The following is an 18,984-nucleotide window of genomic DNA, read 5'->3' as shown; positions in this document are numbered from 1 at the left end:
TGGGTCTTCGGGCTCTTTTCGGTCTTTAAGGTGCTTTGGGTCCTTTGGGTCTTCGGGGGTATTTAAAGGTATTTGGGGTAGTTTGGGTCTTTGGAGTATTTTGGGTCTTCATGGTAGTTTGTGTATTTAACAGTCTTCAGAGTCTTTTGGGTCATCAGGGCCTTTGTGGTATGTTGGGTCTTTAAGGGTCTTGGGGTCTTTTGTGTATTCAGTATCTTTATGGGTCTTCAGGGTCTTTAGAGTCTTCATGGTCTTTTAGGTCTTTAAGGATCTTGGGGCCTTTTGGGGTTTTTGGGTCTTTGGAATATTTTGGGTCTTTAACAGTCCTCAGTGTCCTCCGGGTCTTCAGAATATTTTGGGTGCTTGTTGCCCTTTGGGTCTTCATGGTATTTTGTGTCTTTGGGGTATTTTGGGTATTCGGAGTCCTTGGGGTCTTCTGGATCCTTGGGGTATTTTGCATCCTCTGAGTCATTTGGGTCCTTGGGATTGTTTGGGTCTTTTGGATCCTCGGGGTCTTTTGGGTCTTCAGGGTATTTTGGGTCTTCAGGGTATTTTGCGTCTTTTGGGTCCATTGGGTCTTCAGGGTGTTTTCAATATTTTGGGTCTTTGGGGTCCTCAGGGTATTTTGGGTCTTTAACAGTCTTCAGGATGGTTTGGGCCTTCGGGGTCTTTTCAGTCTTTTGGGTCTTTGGGCTATTTTGGGTCTTCGGAGTATTTTGGGTCTTCAGAGTCCTGGGGTCTTCTGGGTCCTTGGGGTCTTTTGGGTTCTCAGAGACTTTCAGGTCTTTTAACCGGTTGACACACAGTCGTGTTCAAAGATTGCCTCTTAAACCCCCCCACTCCAATCCCTCCGAAAGCACTACTTAAAGCCTTTAAAACCTATCCTTATGAAGGGGGACAGACAGACACACACACACACACACACACACACACACACACACACACACACACACACACACACACACACACACACACACACACACAGATATACACTGTGTTTTATCTGGTAGATCACTTACATCCTACAATATGAGCCTGACAGTTTATAGTTGGAGAGGGAAGGTGGTGGATTGCAGTGCCAAACAACAATGTAAATGAAGAGAGTGACAAGAGAATGGGGGAGATGGATTGAAAACAATTCAGGATTTGGTGTACCTGCCCAGGTGTGGGCTGCCTGTACTTTCGCCCCGCCCACTTTTGGGTTCTATGATATGGGTTTGGGTTCCCCGCCCACTATCACAGTATCACGATACTGCCTCGTCGTGAAAGGTTTCTCTTCGAACGAGGTTTACGAGCGTTTCAAAAGGTAACAAGAGTCCCATGGCTGTTCGGCGAACCTCAGGCCCACGCGGCGTTTCTTTAACCTCAAGCGCACCTTCGCCATTGTTTCTACTACTTTGTGTGGTGAGTGCGATATAATTGAGTGAGTGCGGTGAGTGCACCTGTATCACCTTGATGTTATCGCATTTTTAACACAGAAAATCCATATCAACGATGTGACCTCAGTTTCTGGCTTGTGGGTGGATCACTAGTTGTTGCTATCTATACACTTTTGCAATAACTGTATGGTTATATAAATATATATATATATATATATATATATATATATATATATATATATATATATATATATATATATATATATATATATTATATACAATGCATGCTTTTCTGTAGTGTGGGCATATATATATATTTATTTATATACCCGCACAGGACACACTCATACACGTGTGTGTGTATATATATATATACTATTATGAAACGGATGTTATTTTTTGATTCTGAAAATCCCTGTGGGTGCATCAGGCAAAAGTAATTGCACAAAGTAAAATCGACAATGATTTTTAGAAGTAAAGTGTAATCAGATTCAATGGTGCACAATAAACTGCACAGAATTTAGTTGGACAAGGTTGTACTAAATGACGAGGTCAGAGAATGTTTTAAATGAAGATTGAGAGAAGTGGATATTAGACAGACAGGATAATGGAATATGGTGGGATGAGTGGCAAGAATATATATATTTTTTGTTTTGTTTGTTTTTTCGTATACAAGATGGAGGTTCGTGTAAGACCTAACATTAATCACAAAAAACATAAACGGACACATAAAACATAATAAAGGGAGCAGGAGACAAGATGGGGAGAGAGAGGGAAGCACACAAGTACAACAGTAGAGAACAGGGACATCGGGAGATCTGTGGGATGGAGAGGGCTTGGGGGGAGGGAGAGGGCTTGGGGGGAGTGGGTGGGAGAGATATAAAACAAATGGACACTGCTAGGACTTCCCGGAAAGAATCATTATTGTATTTCAAAAAAGTGGATCAGGGTGAATTAACGGGGGTAGAAAAGATCAAGGTTTTGGATGGGGGAAGATAAGAGATGGTGGTGAACAGTTGTTTTAAAGACCTGGAGGGAGGAGTGGGATTGAAGACAGTGTGGGAGTTTGTTCCAGATGTGGGAGAAAAGAGGAATGAAAGAGTGAAGGTGAGCAGAGAGTTCATTTTGGCAGTTTAACCATAAGAGGGTTGCTGGCAGATCTTGTACGACCTGAAAGAATATTTGGGGGACAGAGCCCAGAGAGAGCTGGGGGAGCAAGGCCGCAGAGGAGTCAGTAGAAGACAGAAAGCCCACCAACCTGCCTGCAGTGAGCGAGTAAAAGGCCCTCAGATTTAGCTTCATCGCGGGAGATTCCAATGATTCTGAACGCTTTGGTTTCAACAGCATGAAGCCGAGCTAGCTGTGAGGCAGGAGCACCAGCCCAGAGGTGAGAGCAGTATTCCATCAAGCTGTGGATGAAAGCCTTGTATGTGGTGATGAGCTCAGGTGGGCCAGGGAAGGACTTCGCACGATGGAGGATGCCCAGTCGGTGACTGGCTTTGGAGGCCAGCTTGGAAATATGGTTTTCCCAGGAAAGATCATGGCAGATAGTGAGACCCAAAAGCTTGAGTGACAGAACTTCTTGGAAAGGATTGTTGAGAAAGTTGATGGGAGGGTTGTCAAGATGGTCTTTTCAGAGAGACATAGTGAGAGTGTGAGATTTGTCAGGATTGAAAGACATGTTCCACTGGTTTGACCAGTCTGATTTTGTCCAGATCTGCAGAGAGTGAGGAGGCTGCTGGGGACTGCCGATCTGAGGGATGAGGTATGGAGCGGCAGAGAGTCAGAGAGATCATTGATGAAGACCAGAAAAAGCACAGGGTCCAGAACACTGCCTTGAGGAACTCCAGCCTGAATAAGAAGGGGAGATGAGAGAAACCCATTCAGGGCCACACGTTGACTGTGACCGGAAAGGAAGCCCGCAAGCCATGCGTGGAGGTTTCCATGGATACCATAAGAGGAGAGTTTGCTGAGCAGAGCGGGGTGCCAGACCATATCGAAGGCACGTGATATGTCAAGGGAGACAGCTCTGATTTCCTGTTTGGTGTTGAGGGCCTCCATCCATTGTTGAGACATCAGAAGCAGCATGTCCAGAGTAGAATGACCTGGACTGAATCGAAATTGATGATCAGAGATCAAGCCATTAGAGAAGAGGAAGGATTTGATATCCGAAGCGATGAAGGAAATCCATGGCTTTGCTGATTATTGGAAGCAGGCTGATTGGTCTGTAATTGCAAGGATCTGTTTTTGCACCTTTTATGTGTAAAGCAGTAATGTTGGCCAATTTCCAAGCAGATGACAGATGACCTTGAGCAAAAGGATGGTGAATAAAACAGAGAGAGGGTGATATAGAGCAGCATAGCAGGATTTTAGGTTGGGAGAGAATGACAGATTCAGAGTCGAGGATTGACAGAAACTTCTCCGCCTTGTCAGGAGAGAAGGACACAGAGTCCACGAGCAGCTGGGTTCGACTGGGTAAGGTGGGAACAGAGAAAGATGGGTTTGGGACACAAGATTTTGAGGCAAACACGGAGTTGAGGCATTCAGCTTTTTCACGTGTGGAGTGGACTGTATAGCCGTTTGAGGTAAGGGAGGGGATGGAAGAGAACAAACACCAGAAACAGATTTGACCAGACGCCACCAGGATTTGGAGGAGGGAGACAGGTTTGAGAGTTCAGTCTTGAGATCATAGAGATATTCTTTCAATATGTTGGGACAGTTAGAATGAATGATTAATGGTCTGGAAATGGGAAAGGGTCTCTGTATGGCACATGGTCCTACCCATAACCCTATTGTTAACCTCCCAAAATCCAGGCTCACTGCTCACTTCCACTCATTTGCTCCTCTTTTCTATTGCCTGTGGCACCAGCTTCCTCAGTCTGTTCAGTCCCATTCTTCCATCCAGGGCTTGAAGATGATTGCTCACCTTCAAGATTATGACCACAGGTCATCAGTCCTGAAGATTATGACCACAGAGCATGTCCCACTCATGATCTCCTCTGTCCCAAATGACCCCATTTCCAGTTTATTTTGACCACTCCCTCAACCCTCCTCTCTCCCTCACCTTTTTTTGTTTGTTAGCTGTCGGTTGGTCCTTCCTTTTCTTTCTGTTTCATCCCCGCTTTCCCCTTATTCTTCTTATTCTTCTTCTTCTTCTTGCAATGTTTAATTCAGCTTGCTCATCCCCTCTTCCACGGGCTCTTCATTATGTTAGTTGTTAGGGGATTATGAGTTGGAAGAGGGGATTATGAGTATCTCTTCCATGAGCCTAGATTATGAATACAACAAATAAAAAGGAGTGGGGGGAGAGAAGCATGAAAATGGAATAAGAAAGGGGTAATCAGTGTCCCAAGGGAGCATGTGCCTCATGCTGTCATGACCCCAAGTTGAAATCCATGTACAGTTTTTATCAATTGTCTCCAAACTTCATCGTTTTTTGTGATGTACAACATTATGAACCATGGCATTAAACATGGAACATTTTTTAATCTTGGCTGTAGTTTAAAAAGATTTAAATTTTTTCAACAACTTGTACCGATCAGACAATGCTCTGATCTAACTAAAATACAAGTATTTTGTACTTTAGTACAAAAAACCTTCATAAGTAAGACTAGTTCTTCCTTACACTTAAAGTACAAGCTGTTGAGTCCAAGTAACTACGCCTATCAATCGACCGATGGATTCCTCTAAATCATTATTGTCATCCCATTAGTGTGTCAATGGAGTCAGAGGACTTAATGCATATTACCATGGTGGGTAAAGTAGTGAACAGTATTTTTTTAAAAAATATATTATATTTTTTCTATTACATTAAAAAAATGTACATATTTTTTTTATATACATTTTTAATATATATATTTTAAATTTAATATTTTATATTACATATTATATTACATTAAGTTTAAAATACATTAAAATTTTGAAATTAAAAAAAATCTTATATTTTGGCAAGACATCCCGATCACATGATAACTAATTATGCATGAATTATTTTAAAGTTGAATGTTATGATGAAAATTTAACAAGAAGGGGTTATCACATCCTCAGTAATAGATCATGGACCCAAATAATGAATGTTTCCTTTGTGTTCAATACCTCACCCTCACCACCATCCCCTCCCCAACCAGGTTGTTGTGTTTGGAGCAACGGGTTTCAAGCTTAAGCGTGCAAAACGCAAATGGGAACCACCAAAAATAAACCTCACAGAAAATTCAACGGTATTCACAGGGAAGAAATACCTTACAACGGTGAGTCCTTTCACCGACGAACTGACATCTTCATCAAACTCGTTTGTGGCAGAGACCATGCAGAACTTTTGGGGTGAATGGTCTGCTTGCCCGATGGGGTTGATTGAACACAGTGGTACAGTAGGTTGTAGGTCATTTACGGTGTAGGCGTCTATCATATGCATAAGTTAGAGACTTTGGTTTAAAAAAAAACCCCAAAAAAATTCTAAAATAAAAAATGAATATGGTTTAAAAAACAATTAAACGTCATTTTCACCAAAGACATAATGTTCGCTTCTTGGCTCAAAAAACAACGAACATAATGTTGCCTTTAAAAACAACAAACACAATGTTGGCATAAAAAACAACTAACATAATGTTGGCGTAAAAAACAACTAACATAATGTTGGCGTAAAAAACAGCTAACATAATGTTGGCCTAAAAAATAACTAACATAATGTTGACTTAACAACTAACATAATGTTGGTGTAAAAACAACTAACAATGTTGGCTTTAAAAACAACTGACATAATGTTGGTGTAAAAAAAACAACGAACATAATGTTGGCTTAAAAAACAACTAACAATGTGGGCTTTAAAAACAACTAACATAATGTTGGCTTTAAAAGCAACTAACATAATGTTGGTGTAAAAAAACAAACTAACATAATGTTGGCTTAAAAAACAACTAACCGTGTGGGTTTTAAAAACAACTAACATAATGTTGGCTTTAAAAACAACTAACAGTGTGGGTTTTAAAAACAACTAACATAATGTTGGCATAAAAAACAACTAACATAATGTTGGCATAAAAAACAAAACATGATGTTGGCTTAAAAACAACTAACATAATGTTGGTGTAAAAAACAACTAACAATGTTGGCTTTAGAAACAACTAACATAATGTTGGCATAAAAGACAACTAACATAATGTTGGCGTAAAAAACAACACATAATGTTGGTGTAAAGAACAACTAACAATGTTGGCATAAAAAACAACTAACATAATGTTGGCATAAAAAACAACTAACATAATGTTGGCATAAAAAACAACTAACATAATGTTGGCTTAAAAACGACTAACATAATGTTGGCGTAAAAAAAACAACTAACAATGTTGGCTTTAAAAACAACAAGCAATACAACAACAACAACAACATGCATTTTAAAAGGCCATTTTCCCTGCTAGAGCGGGGGTTAGCCTTGCGGTCCCCATGACAATCTTCTCCATTTTGCCCTATTTTCTGCATCTCCCCTTGTTAACCCCCTTGCCCGCATTTCTTCTTCCACCATCTTTAGCCAAGTCTTTCTCGGTCTTCCCCGTCTTCTACTTCCTTCTACATTCATGTCCATCACTCTTCTCAACCAGTCACTTTCATCCTTCCTCAACACATGACCAAACCATCTCAACCTGTTCCTCTTCACAGCATCAATCACAGGCTCTATTCCCATCATCTTTCGCAATTCATCATTTGTCTTCCTCTCTCTCAACGATACCCCGCACATCCGTCGAACCATTCGCATTTCCACCCTTTCCAACCTTCGTTGCTGCTCTACGTTCATTACCCATGTCTCGCTCCCATAAATCATAACACTTCTCACACATGCAGCATACACCTTTCCCTTCAGCTTCAACGACACTCCCCTCATCATCAGCACGCCACTCAATTCCCGAAACTTCTTCCATGCACATCTCACTCGAGCAACCGTTGCCGAGTCTGATCCACCTTCTCCATTCAGCATGTCTCCGAGGTAGCAAAATGTTTTCACACCTTCCAGCTTCACACCGTCTCCAAGATCCAACTCAACATTTCCTCCATCTGCAGCTCCCTCTGTGCACACCTTACATTTGAATGTAGCTGCCACACTGGTTAATGACCCTCTCAGACCACTACATTTTTGATGAACCCACTCAGCGCACATTGTACACTGAATGGAGTTCACTCCGACACCCTTCCTACACACAGCACAGGGCCACTTCCCAGTTCTTTCCACCTCACCACATGCTTTACCACTTGCCATCACCTTCGTCTTTCCGATATTCACCTTCAGACCTTTTGTCTCCATACATTCCTTCCACGTGTTCATCTTTTCCTTCAGTCCATCCATACTTTCCGCAATCAACACCAGATCATCTGCATACAACAACTCCCACGGTAAACCCTCCTTTACGTTCTGAGCCAGCACCTCCATCACAGCTACAAATAGTAGTGGACTTAGTACCGACCCCTGATGCACTCCCACCTTCACCTCAAACTCACCACTGTTCCCGTCCTTCGTCCTTACAGCTGTGCGCGCTCCTTTGTACATTGCCATCACTACTCTGATCAACCATTCCTCCACTCCTAACGTCCTCAATGCCCATGTCAATACTTTGCGTGGAACCCGATCGAATGCTTTCTCCAGATCAACAAACCCAAGAAACAACTTCTTCCTCTTCTCCATGTACTTCTCCTGCAACTGCCTCACAATGAAAAGCACGTCTGTCGTTCCTCTTCCTGGCATAAATCCAAACTGCATTTCGTCGATCTTCACTTTCTTCCTTATCCTCCTCTCCAACACCCTTTCCAATACCTTCATTCCATGCTCCAATAACTTTATCGCTCGGTACGAGCCACACTCCAGAGGGTCACCTTTCCCCTTGTATAGAGGGACGAGGGTACTCAGTTCCCAATCCACTGGAATGCGGCCTTCTTTCACCACCAGATTACAGATCTCTGTCATTCTCTTCACACCCCAACTTCCTGCTGCCTTCAACATATCTCCCACAACTCCCGTCGGCCCTCCCGCTTTTCTACCCTTCATTGCTTTTATCGCTTCCTCAACTTCCTTCTCAGTTATCTTCTCTGCCGGTCCTAAAACTGGGTTACTCTCTATGTTGCCATCCCATTCATTCTCTGTATTCAACAGCATTTCCATATATCTTTTCCATCTTCCTTTAATTCCATCTGGGTCGACAACGATTTGTCCCACTTCATCCTTCAAGCAGCTCACCCCCATCACATCACACCTCTCTTTCGCTATCTGCTTTGCAATCCTGAATACCGCTCTCTGACCCTCTTCCGAATCCAAGCGTTCTCCGAACATTTTCCTACATGCCTCCTGCGCCTTTGCTACCTCTTTCTTTGCAGCCTTCCTGGCTGCCTTATAACTTTCATGCTCTGCTGTTTCTGCTCCCGTACCCTTCGCCTTCTGCCACTCCTTGAACTTCTTCCTCTTCTCGTCAATCCTCTTTCCAACTTCATCATCCCACCACCATGTTTCCGAGTGCCTCGCTGGTCCTTTTGTCCATCCACATACCTCACCAACGGCTCCCAACAGACTAGCTTTCATTGACATCCACCACTTTCAAGCTCAACCACATCATCTTCGACCCTACTCAGCCTCTCTTTTAATGCCTCCCTTACTGTCACCTCTTTCAACCTCCACACCTTCATTCTCGGTTGGTACTTCACCCGCCGAGCTCTCCTCGCACCTTTCACCCTTACGTCGCAGACAACCAAGTGGTGCTGTGAAACAGCCTCCTCCCCCGGGATCACCTTTGTGTCTCGGAGGTGCCCCCTATCTCGCCTACGCACCATCAGGTTGTCAACGGTTGTCGTCGACCCACCTGACGTGTATGTAACAAGCTTATTATCCTCTTTCTGGAACTGAGTATTACAAATCAAAAAATCAGCTCCATCAGCAAACTCCAAAATCCTTTCACCTTCTCCATTTCTCACACCATATCCGTAACCCCCATGAACTCCGTCAAAACCATCCATACTCCTTCCCACATGTCCATTTAGGTCTCCTCCTACCACAACAACTTCCTCATCCTTCACGTTTTCCATCAGCTTCTCTATCGCACACCAGAACTTGTCCTTCTCTTCATCGCTCCGACCAACCTGCGGAGCATATCCCGAGATGACGTTCACCAAGAGCTTTCCAATCATCATTTTCACCATCATCAACCTATCACTCACTCTAGTCACACCCACCACACTGTCTACAAACTCCTCAGAAAACAGGACACCAACACCATTCACGCCCTCCAGGCACCCTTGCCACACAAACTTGTATTTCTGTCCCTGCCTACCCTTCACCATTCTCACACCACTTCCCTTCCATCTCGTCTCTTGCACACAACATATGTCCACTCTTCTTCTGACCAATACTTCCACCACTTCTCCTGATCTCCCTGTCATTGTCCCTACATTCCATGTCCCAAACCTCAGAAACCGATCTCCACTTCGGGCTGTACCCTGCCCACATGTAGTTGTAATTGTCATGGTTCTCTTTTTGAGGCAATGTTTTTTATAGCCGGATGCCCTTCCTGACGCCAACCCTCTTAGTCGCCTCCTACGACACGCAGGGATACGGCGTACCTATTCTTATCCAGGGTACACACTGGGAAACGTTTAAAACATGGAAATCCTGGGGGAGGGGAGGGGGGGGGGGGGGATCACCGCTGCGGTTTAAACATATTTAAATAAATATTTAAACAAAACCATGAAAACAATCTGGGAAAAGTCTCTATGTGAGAACGTGGATTTGAGAAAGCAGGGGCAGAGGTGAAAGAACAAACGAGAATATTGGGGGCGGGGCACAAGTCCAGACGAGGAGGCCGCAGGAGACACCAGGCCGCACGAGGCGCGGACAAAGAAACGACTAATTACACACAAATTTGCAACAACTACAAAACCAAAACCAAATAGAAACACACACAATAACACATACACAACAAAATACGCAGCGGAAATAACCCAATGTTGGCGTAAAAAACAACTAACATAATATTGCCGTAAAAAACAACTAACAATGTTGGCTTTAGAAACAACTAACATAATGTTGGCGTAAAAAACAACTAACATAATGTTGGCGTAAAAAACAACTTAAATAATGTTGGTGTAAAAAACAACTGACAATGTTGGCATAAAAACAACTAACATAATGTTGGCATAAAAAACAACTCACATAATGTTGGCATAAAAAACAACTAACATAATGTTGGCTTAAAAACAACTAACATAATGTTGGCGTAAAAACAACAACAAACAATGTTGGCTTTAAAAACGATGAACGTAATGTTGGCGTAAAAAACAACTAACATAATGTTGGTGTAAAAAACAACTTAAATAATGTTGGTGTAAAAACAACAACTAACAATGTTGGCTTTAGAAACAACTAACATAATGTTGGCGTAAAAAACAACTAACATAATGTTGGTGTAAAAAACAACTTAAATAATGTTGGTGTAAAAAACAACTGACAATGTTGGCATAAAAACAACTAACATAATGTTGGCGTAAAAACAACAACTAACAATGTTGGCTTTAGAAACAACTAACATAATGTTGGCGTAAAAAACAACTAACATAATGTTGGTGTAAAAAACAACTTAAATAATGTTGGTGTAAAAAACAACTGACAATGTTGGCATAAAAACAACTAACATAATGTTGGCATAAAAAACAACTCACATAATGTTGGCATAAAAAACAACTAACATAATGTTGGCTTAAAAACAACTAACATAATGTTGGCGTAAAAAAAACAACAAACAATGTTGGCTTTAAAAACAACGAACGTAATGTTGGCGTAAAAAACAACTAACATAATGTTGCCATAAAAAACAACTAACAATGTTGGCTTTAGAAACAACTAACATAATGTTGGCGTAAAAACAACTAACACAATGTTGGCGTAAAAAACAACTTACAAAATGTTGGCATAAAAAACAACTAACATAATGTTGGCATAAAAAACAACTAACATAATGTTGGCTTCAAAACAACTAAAAGTAATTGTCACCAAAGACATAAAGTTGGCTTCTTAGTGTTTTGTCATCTTTCACTTGGTCCTATGTCCCTTATTCTTTGAGGCCTCAAAAATTTCCCAAGTCACATACATTTTCATCCAGAAACCCATGTTTATCCTCCACAAATAGTTAACCTTCACAAAACGAGGTTTTTTTTTTTTTGTTTTTTTTTTTGTATACAAGATCGAGGCTCGTGAAAGAGCGAACATTAATCACACAGAAAGACAAACAGACACACAAAACAAATAACATCGGGAGCGGTAGACAAGATGGGGAGAGAGGGGGAAGGACACAAACACAACATTTGAGAGCAGGGACCGAGAGACATGGAGACATCGAGAGAACTGTGGGAGGGAGAGGGCTTTGGGGGGGAGGCATGGGAAGGGGGGGAGGGGGTGGGAGAGGTATAAAACATATGGACACTGCCAAGACTTCCAGGAAAGAAGTTGGAATTTCAAACAAGGTGGATCTGGGGTGAATTAGTGGGGGTAGAAAAGATCAAGGTTTTGGATGGGGGAAGATAAGAGATGGTGGTGAACAGCTGTTTTGAAGACCTGGAGGGAGGAGTGTGATTGAAGTGAGTGTGGGAGTTTGTTCCAGAGGCGGGAGAAAAGAGGAATGAAAGAGTGAAGGTGAGCAGAGAGCCGAGATTTCGGCAGTTTAACCATCAGAGGATGGCTGGCAGATCTTGTGCGACCTGTAGGAATATTTGGGGGACAGAGCACAGAGAGAGCTGGGGGAGCAAGGCCGGAGAGGAGTCGGTAGAAGACAGAAAGACCACCTACCTGCCTGCGGTGAGTGAGTGAAAGGCCCTCAGAGATAGCTTCATCGCGGGAGATTCCAATGATTCTGAAAGCTTTGGATTCAACAGCGTGAAGCCGAGCCAGGTGTGAGGCAGGAGCATCAGCCCATAGGGGAGAACAGTATTCCATTGAGCTGCGGATGAAAGCCTTGTATGTGGTGAGGAGCTCAGGTGTGCCGAGGAAGGACTTCGCACGACGGAGGATGCCCAGTCGGCGACTGGCTTTGGAGGCCAGCTTGGAAATGTGGTTTTCCCAAGAAAGATCATGGCAGATGGTGAGACCCAAAAGCTTGAGCGACAGAACTTCTTGGAGAGGATTATTGAGAAAGTAGATGGGAGGGTTGTCCAGTCGATCTTTTCGGAGAGACATAGTAAGAGTGTGAGATTTGTCAGGATTGAAAGACATGTTCCACATGTTTGACCAGTCTGTGATTTTGTCCAGGTCTTCAGAGAGTGAGGAGGCTGCAGACTGCCGATCTGAGGGAAGAGAAATGGAGCGGCAGAGAGTGGAGTCATCAGCAAAGAGATACAGAGGATTTTCCAGAGAGTCGGAGAGATCATTGATAAAGGCCGGAAAAAGCACAGGGCCCAGCACACTGCCTTGGGGAACTCCAGCCTGAACGGGAAGGGGAGATGAGAGAAATCCATTCAGGGCCACACGTTGACTACGACCAGAGAGGAAGTCCGCAAGCCATGCATGGAGATTTCCATGGATACCATAGGAGGAGAGTTTGGTGAGCAGAGCTGGGTGCCAGACCGTATCGAAGGCACGTGATATGTCAAGGGAGACAGCTCTGATTTCCTGTTTGGCATTGAGGACCTCCATCCATTGTTGAGACAGCAGAAGCAGCATGTCCAGAGTAGAGTGACCAAGAAGTTGTGTCAAAGTTCTGTTTGCACATTAGTGGGTGAGGCTTTGCACTCACCTTGAGTACTTTGTGGTCCATTTTCTCATCTTTGTAAAACTGCTCCCCATTTGCATCCATTCTCAACTGATGAAGCCATGGAGTCAGAAAAAGCAATGTCCAGGACTTGAGTTCATCTGTCATCCATGAACTTGTGAATATCCACGTGACTATAGCTCATTGCTCTCATTGGATAGTTGTTCACCGGGTAATGCCTCGTAAAGATTCCTCCTTCGATTCATTACTCCTTTGAGCAGTTGTCTTGTGAACGTCTCTCTTTCTTCCAGTCTTTTATAGCTTACCACCATCTTCATTATTGACATTATCCAAATGTACAACCAAAGTTTTCATTGAACGGATACTTGCTGAGTTAGTTAAATTGCTGATCGGTTATCAGTCACCAAATTAAGAGAAAATTATATCAGACACGCTGATTGGTCAGACGATAGATACATTTGTATTCACATAAATCCACATTCTAGAGAACTGACAAGTATTATTTCTGAATTTTTGTAACTCATTGCAGCACCTATTATTGTATAACATGTCAAAGTTACATGACGAACCTTATATGCTTTCAATTGAGGTGAGGTACAAGCTTTTATAATGAACTTGTAAAACATGCAAAGACTTTCAGCAAACTTAATGTCAATGGAGTGAAGGAACAAGTGATCATAGCACTATGCTGGTAATCATTAGTGGGTTAAGCAATTGGTTTGTGCCCATCTGTCTGTCCATATTATCAGTTTATGGTAGAGGAACAACTTATTTAAATTGAATGTTATATATTGAACACGAATCGGAACATGAATAGGAAGACAAGTTTGCTGTTTTACAGTATGTTGGCTTTGAATTCGGCCAGATTGCACATGCGTAGAGAGGAGTGAGATCATATTTTTACCTTGCCTAACCTGACAGTCAAATAAAGTTGAAAATAATTCCAAACAGGAACTTGCGGTTTTTAAGGATGTTATAAAGGACCCAAACAACAGGCACAAATAACTAATATGACACCGGGTAAAACGGCGATAAAACCAGAATTAATTTATTTATACGCCTTTAAACCTCTTTAAACATTTATTTAAATGGAATTATATATTTGAATCTTGTTGGTGTAAAAAAACACCACACATTGCATTCATAATACTTCCAAGAACCATGTTGTATCTCAATATATAGTGTGAGATGGCATGGCATGTGAGAGAGTGAAGAAGAAGGCATCAATATAGCTATGTACGATGCTGATGGGGGCTGTGTTCTGATCAAGAAAGCCTCCATCTCCTAAACTGCAACTCAACGTTGTCTCATTACAGTGTATAAGGGTGATGTACTCGTATAAGACTGCTTCAGTAGCACTAAACCTCCGGATTTTAAAAATCTATTTTAAAATCACTATTTTATTAAAATTGAATTATTTACTTAAACACTGCGTGGGGTATCGTGTTCTATGAACTCTCTAGTTGTCGAGGTGATCTGAGCATATTATTAAATGAAATGTTTAAAGAAAACGAGCTTGAAAACCAGAGCAAGTGTAAAGCAGATTTGTTTCCATAAGTGTGGATAAGCAGTTAATGTCCACTTTACGCTTTCCAAACAAGTTATCTTTAATGTTGCATCATTCCCAATTCATATACAATCATTCACTTAAACAGTAATCATCATGTACTTAAACAATCACCATGTGCAACATATTGTGACTGCATCGGAATTCTGTGTGCAGGTAATCACAGACAATGAGAGATTCCACCCTGTAGTTACGTACAAGATTAAAGGGCCTGGAGCAGATGAACCTCCCATTGGGCACTTCTGGGTGGATCCTACCAATGGGAAGCTTTACCAAATGAAGAATCTTGATCGGGAGACAAAGAGCAGTTATATGGTACGTCATAATATAACCTTACTTGTGATGGGCAGCAGGCGATTTGTTGTTCAGAAAACTTATCTTGTTACTGCAACTGAGAAAAAAAGCTTAAATCGCCTTACCTATTCCTGATATTGCTTCCTTAATGAAACTGAGTTGTTTTTGGGTGTGATTTCCATTGGTGTGCTGCTTCCTTATGGGGTTGCAGATGCAGATGAATGCATATGCCATGAATGGCACTGCCGTGGAAGACGAGCCCTTAGATATTCAAATACAGGTACGTGACATCAATGATGAAATTCCTCGGATTACCACCAAGTCAGGGAAAATAAGCGAAGGGACACCTGCAGGTGAGCTTGTATAAGGTGAGGGATTTAAGGATTTAAGTAGGCCGCTATGACTACTTGCTTGAGTATCAAGTGTTCAGATTTAATTATATATTTTCCCATGGCGAATATTTCATCAATTACACATGGTGCCTTTCAGTGAGGCAAAATTCACAAGAATGTAGTTTGTCAAAAAATGTTTTCCTCTTAGGTTCTGTTGTGATGCAGATAGACGCTGTAGACAATGATCAGCCAGGGACAATAAACAGCCAGTTGAATTACGTGATTGAATCACAGTCTCCAGAGAGGGCCTTCAAAATCGACCAAAAAACAGGAATTGTCACGACGACCAAGGAATTGGACTATGAGGTGAGAAACACTTTTATCCAATAAAACTCCCAATTTAAATGAATGTGACAGTGTATTTCCCTCTTAACAGAACTATTTTTCTGCACAATATATTCCTGTTTTAACCACTTAATATTTTGCTAATTTCATGGGAACCTTAACTTTGTCATCCCACTGATAAGTCATATCTGGATTCGGACCTGAACCAAAATTAATTGGGCTTGTTCTTGTCACCTAACCAACTCATCCACCTAGTTTTGTCATAAGTCATGCATAACTTTTTTAATATCGTCCCACATAACGTTTTCGCCACATCTCTCAATGGTGAAGAATAACATTAAGAATTAAAAAATTATCATATTCAATCAAAAATTGAAAAATTCCGGATCCGGATTCAGATCTTCACCAAAATCGAATCATTTCATCCTCGTCACACACTCAACCTCTCCACCAAACTTCGTCAGAATCCATCCACAACTTTTTGAGATATCCTGTTCACAGTCAGACAAATAAACAACACAGGAGTGAAAACATAACCTCCATCCACCTTTGGTGGTGGAGGCAATAACATTCCCCTTGCTTTTTACCTCCGCCACCAAAGGTGGATGGACGTTATGTTTCACCCCTGTCTGTCCGTCTGTCCGTTTGTGAACAAAATATCACAAAAAGGTTTGAACGGATTCGGACGAAATTTGGCAGAGATGTAGCGTATGTGACGTGGACGAAATGATTAGATTTTAGTGAAGATCCGGATTCGGATCCGGCTACTAGAATTTTTAAAGTGATTCTTCACCATTGGGAGATCGGGCCAAAAACGATACATAGCAGGATATCTCAAAGTTGTGGAGGGATTTGGACGAAACTTGGTGAACCGGTTATCGATTCAATTTTGATGAAGATCCGGATCCATCTCGTATAATTTATAAAGTGATTTTTCACCATTGGGAGATCGGGCCAAAAACGATACATAGCAGGATATCTCAAAGTTGTGGAGGGAGTTGGACGAAACATGGTGGACCGGTTATCGATTCAATTTTGATGAAGATCCGGATCCAGCTAGTATAATTTTTAAAGTGATTTTTCACCATTGGGAGATCGGGCCAAAAACGATACATAGCAAGATATCTCAAAGTTGTGGAGGGAGTTGGACGAAAATTGGTGGACCGGTTATCGATTCAATTTTTATGAAGATCCGGATCCAGCTAGTATAATTTTAAAAGTGATTTTTCACCATTGGGAGATGGGGCCAAAAACGATACATAGCAGGATATCTCAAAGTTGTGGAGGGATTTGGACGAAACTTGGTGGACCGTTTATCGATTCAATTTTGATGAAGATCCGGCTCCAGCTCGTATAATTTTTAAAGCGATTTTTCACCATTGGGAGATCGGGCCAAAAACGATACATAGCAGGATATCTCAAAGTTGTGGAGGGATTTGGACGAAACTTGGTGGACCGGTTATGGATTCAATTTTGATGAAGATCCGGATCCAGCTGGTATAATTTTTAAAGTGATTTTTCACCATTGGGAGATCGGGCCAAAAACGATACATAGCAAGATATCTCAAAGTTGTGGAGGGAGTTGGACGAAAATTGGTGGACCGGTGATCGATTCAATTTTGATGAAGATCCGGCTCCAGCTCGTATAATTTTTAAAGTGATTTTTCACCATTGGGAGATCGGGCCAAAAACGATACATAGCAGGATATCTCAAAGTTGTGGAGGGATTTGGACGAAACTTGGTGGACCGGTTATCTCTTCAATTTTGATGAATATCCGGATCCAGCTGGTATAATTTTTTAAAGTGATTTTTCACCATTGGGAGATCGGGCCAAAAACGATACATAGCAGGATATCTCAAAGTTGTGGAGGGATTTGGACGAAAATTGGTGGACCGGTTATCGATTCAATTTTGATGAAGATCCGGCTCCAGCTCGTATAATTTTTAAAGTGATTTTTCACCATTGGGAGATCGGGCCAAAAACGATACATAGCAGGATATCTCAAAGTTGTGGAGGGATTTGGACGAAACTTGGTGGACCGGTTATCTCTTCAATTTTGATGAATATCCGGATCCAGCTGGTATAATTTTTTAAAGTGATTTTTCACCATTGGGAGATCGGGCAAAAACGATACATAGCAGGATATCTCAAAGTTGTGGAGGGATTTGGACGAAACTTGGTGGACCAGTTATCGATTCAATTTTGATGAAGATCCGGATCCAGCTAGTATAATTTTTAAAGTGATTTTTCACCATTGGGAGATCGGGCCAAAAACGATACATAGCAGGATATCTCAAAGTTGTGGAGGGATTTGGACGAAAATTGGTGGACCGGTTATCGATTCAATTTTGATGAAGATCCGGCTCCAGCTCGTATAATTTTTAAAGTGATTTTTCACCATTGGGAGATCGGGCCAAAAACGATACATAGCAGGATATCTCAAGGTTGTGGAGGGATTTGGACGAAACTTGGTGGACCGGTTATCGATTCAATTTTGATGAAGATCCGGATCCAGCTGGTATAATTTTTAAAGTGATTTTTCACCATTGGGAGATCGGGCCAAAAACGATACATAGCAAGATATCTCAAAGTTGTGGAGGGAGTTGGACGAAAATTGGTGGACCGGTTATCGATTCAATTTTGATGAAGATCCGGCTCCAGCTCGTATAATTTTAAAAGTGATTTTTCACCATTGGGAGATCGGGCCAAAAACGATACATAGCAGGATATCTCAAAGTTGTGGAGGGATTTGGACGAAACTTGGTGGACCGGTTATCGATTCAATTTTGAGGAAGATCCGGCTCCAGCTCGTATAATTTTTAAAGTGATTTTTCACCATTGGGAGATGGGGCCAAAAACGATACATAGCAGGATATCTCAACTTTGTGGAGGGATTTGGACGAAACTTGGTGGACCGGTTATCTCTTCAATTTTGAATAATATCCGGATCCAGCTGGTATAATTTTTTAAAGTGATTTTTCACCATTGGGAGATCGGGCCAAAAACGATACATAGCAGGATATCTCAAAGTTGTGGAGGGATCTGGACGAAAATTGGTGGACCGGTTATCGATTCAATTTTGATGAAGATCCGGCTCCAGCTCGTATAATTTTTAAAGTGATTTTTCACCATTGGGAGATCGGGCCAAATACGATACATAGCAGGATATCTCAAAGTTGTGGAGGGATTTGGACGAAACTTGGTGGACCGGTTATTGATTCAATTTTGATGAAGATCCGGATCCAGCTGGTATAATTTTAAAAGTGATTTTTCACCATTGGGAGATCGGGCCAAAAACGATACATAGCAAGATATCTCAAAGTTGTGGAGGGAGTT

The 18,984-nt window shown here is 41.8% G+C and overlaps 1 protein-coding gene across 2 annotated transcripts in view; it reads left to right on the top strand.

Moving 5' to 3' along the window:
• Nucleotides 1-1,208: 1,208 nt before the first annotated feature.
• The window catches only part of LOC137436507 (cadherin-like protein 26), a 55,585-nt gene continuing 37,809 nt past the window's right edge, over nt 1,209-18,984 (top strand). The window contains exons 1-5 of one of the 2 annotated variants that reach the window (XM_078786495.1): nt 1,209-1,404; nt 5,507-5,626; nt 14,832-14,990; nt 15,181-15,322; nt 15,510-15,667. In XM_078786495.1, the coding sequence (XP_078642621.1) occupies nt 1,321-1,404; nt 5,507-5,626; nt 14,832-14,990; nt 15,181-15,322; nt 15,510-15,667 (663 nt within the window). In that variant the 5' untranslated portion in view covers nt 1,209-1,320. The remainder of the gene's footprint in view (nt 1,405-5,506; nt 5,627-14,831; nt 14,991-15,180; nt 15,323-15,509; nt 15,668-18,984) is intronic. The other variant, XM_078786496.1, reaches the window with a different exon arrangement.

This window comes from Myxine glutinosa, chromosome 11 (genome assembly GCF_964187855.1).
Source record: "Myxine glutinosa chromosome 11, kmMyxGlut1.1, whole genome shotgun sequence".
Taxonomy (NCBI): Eukaryota; Metazoa; Chordata; class Myxini; order Myxiniformes; family Myxinidae; genus Myxine; species Myxine glutinosa.
The sequence above is the reverse complement of the archived record's forward strand: the minus strand, read 5'-3'. Positions and strand labels throughout refer to the sequence as shown.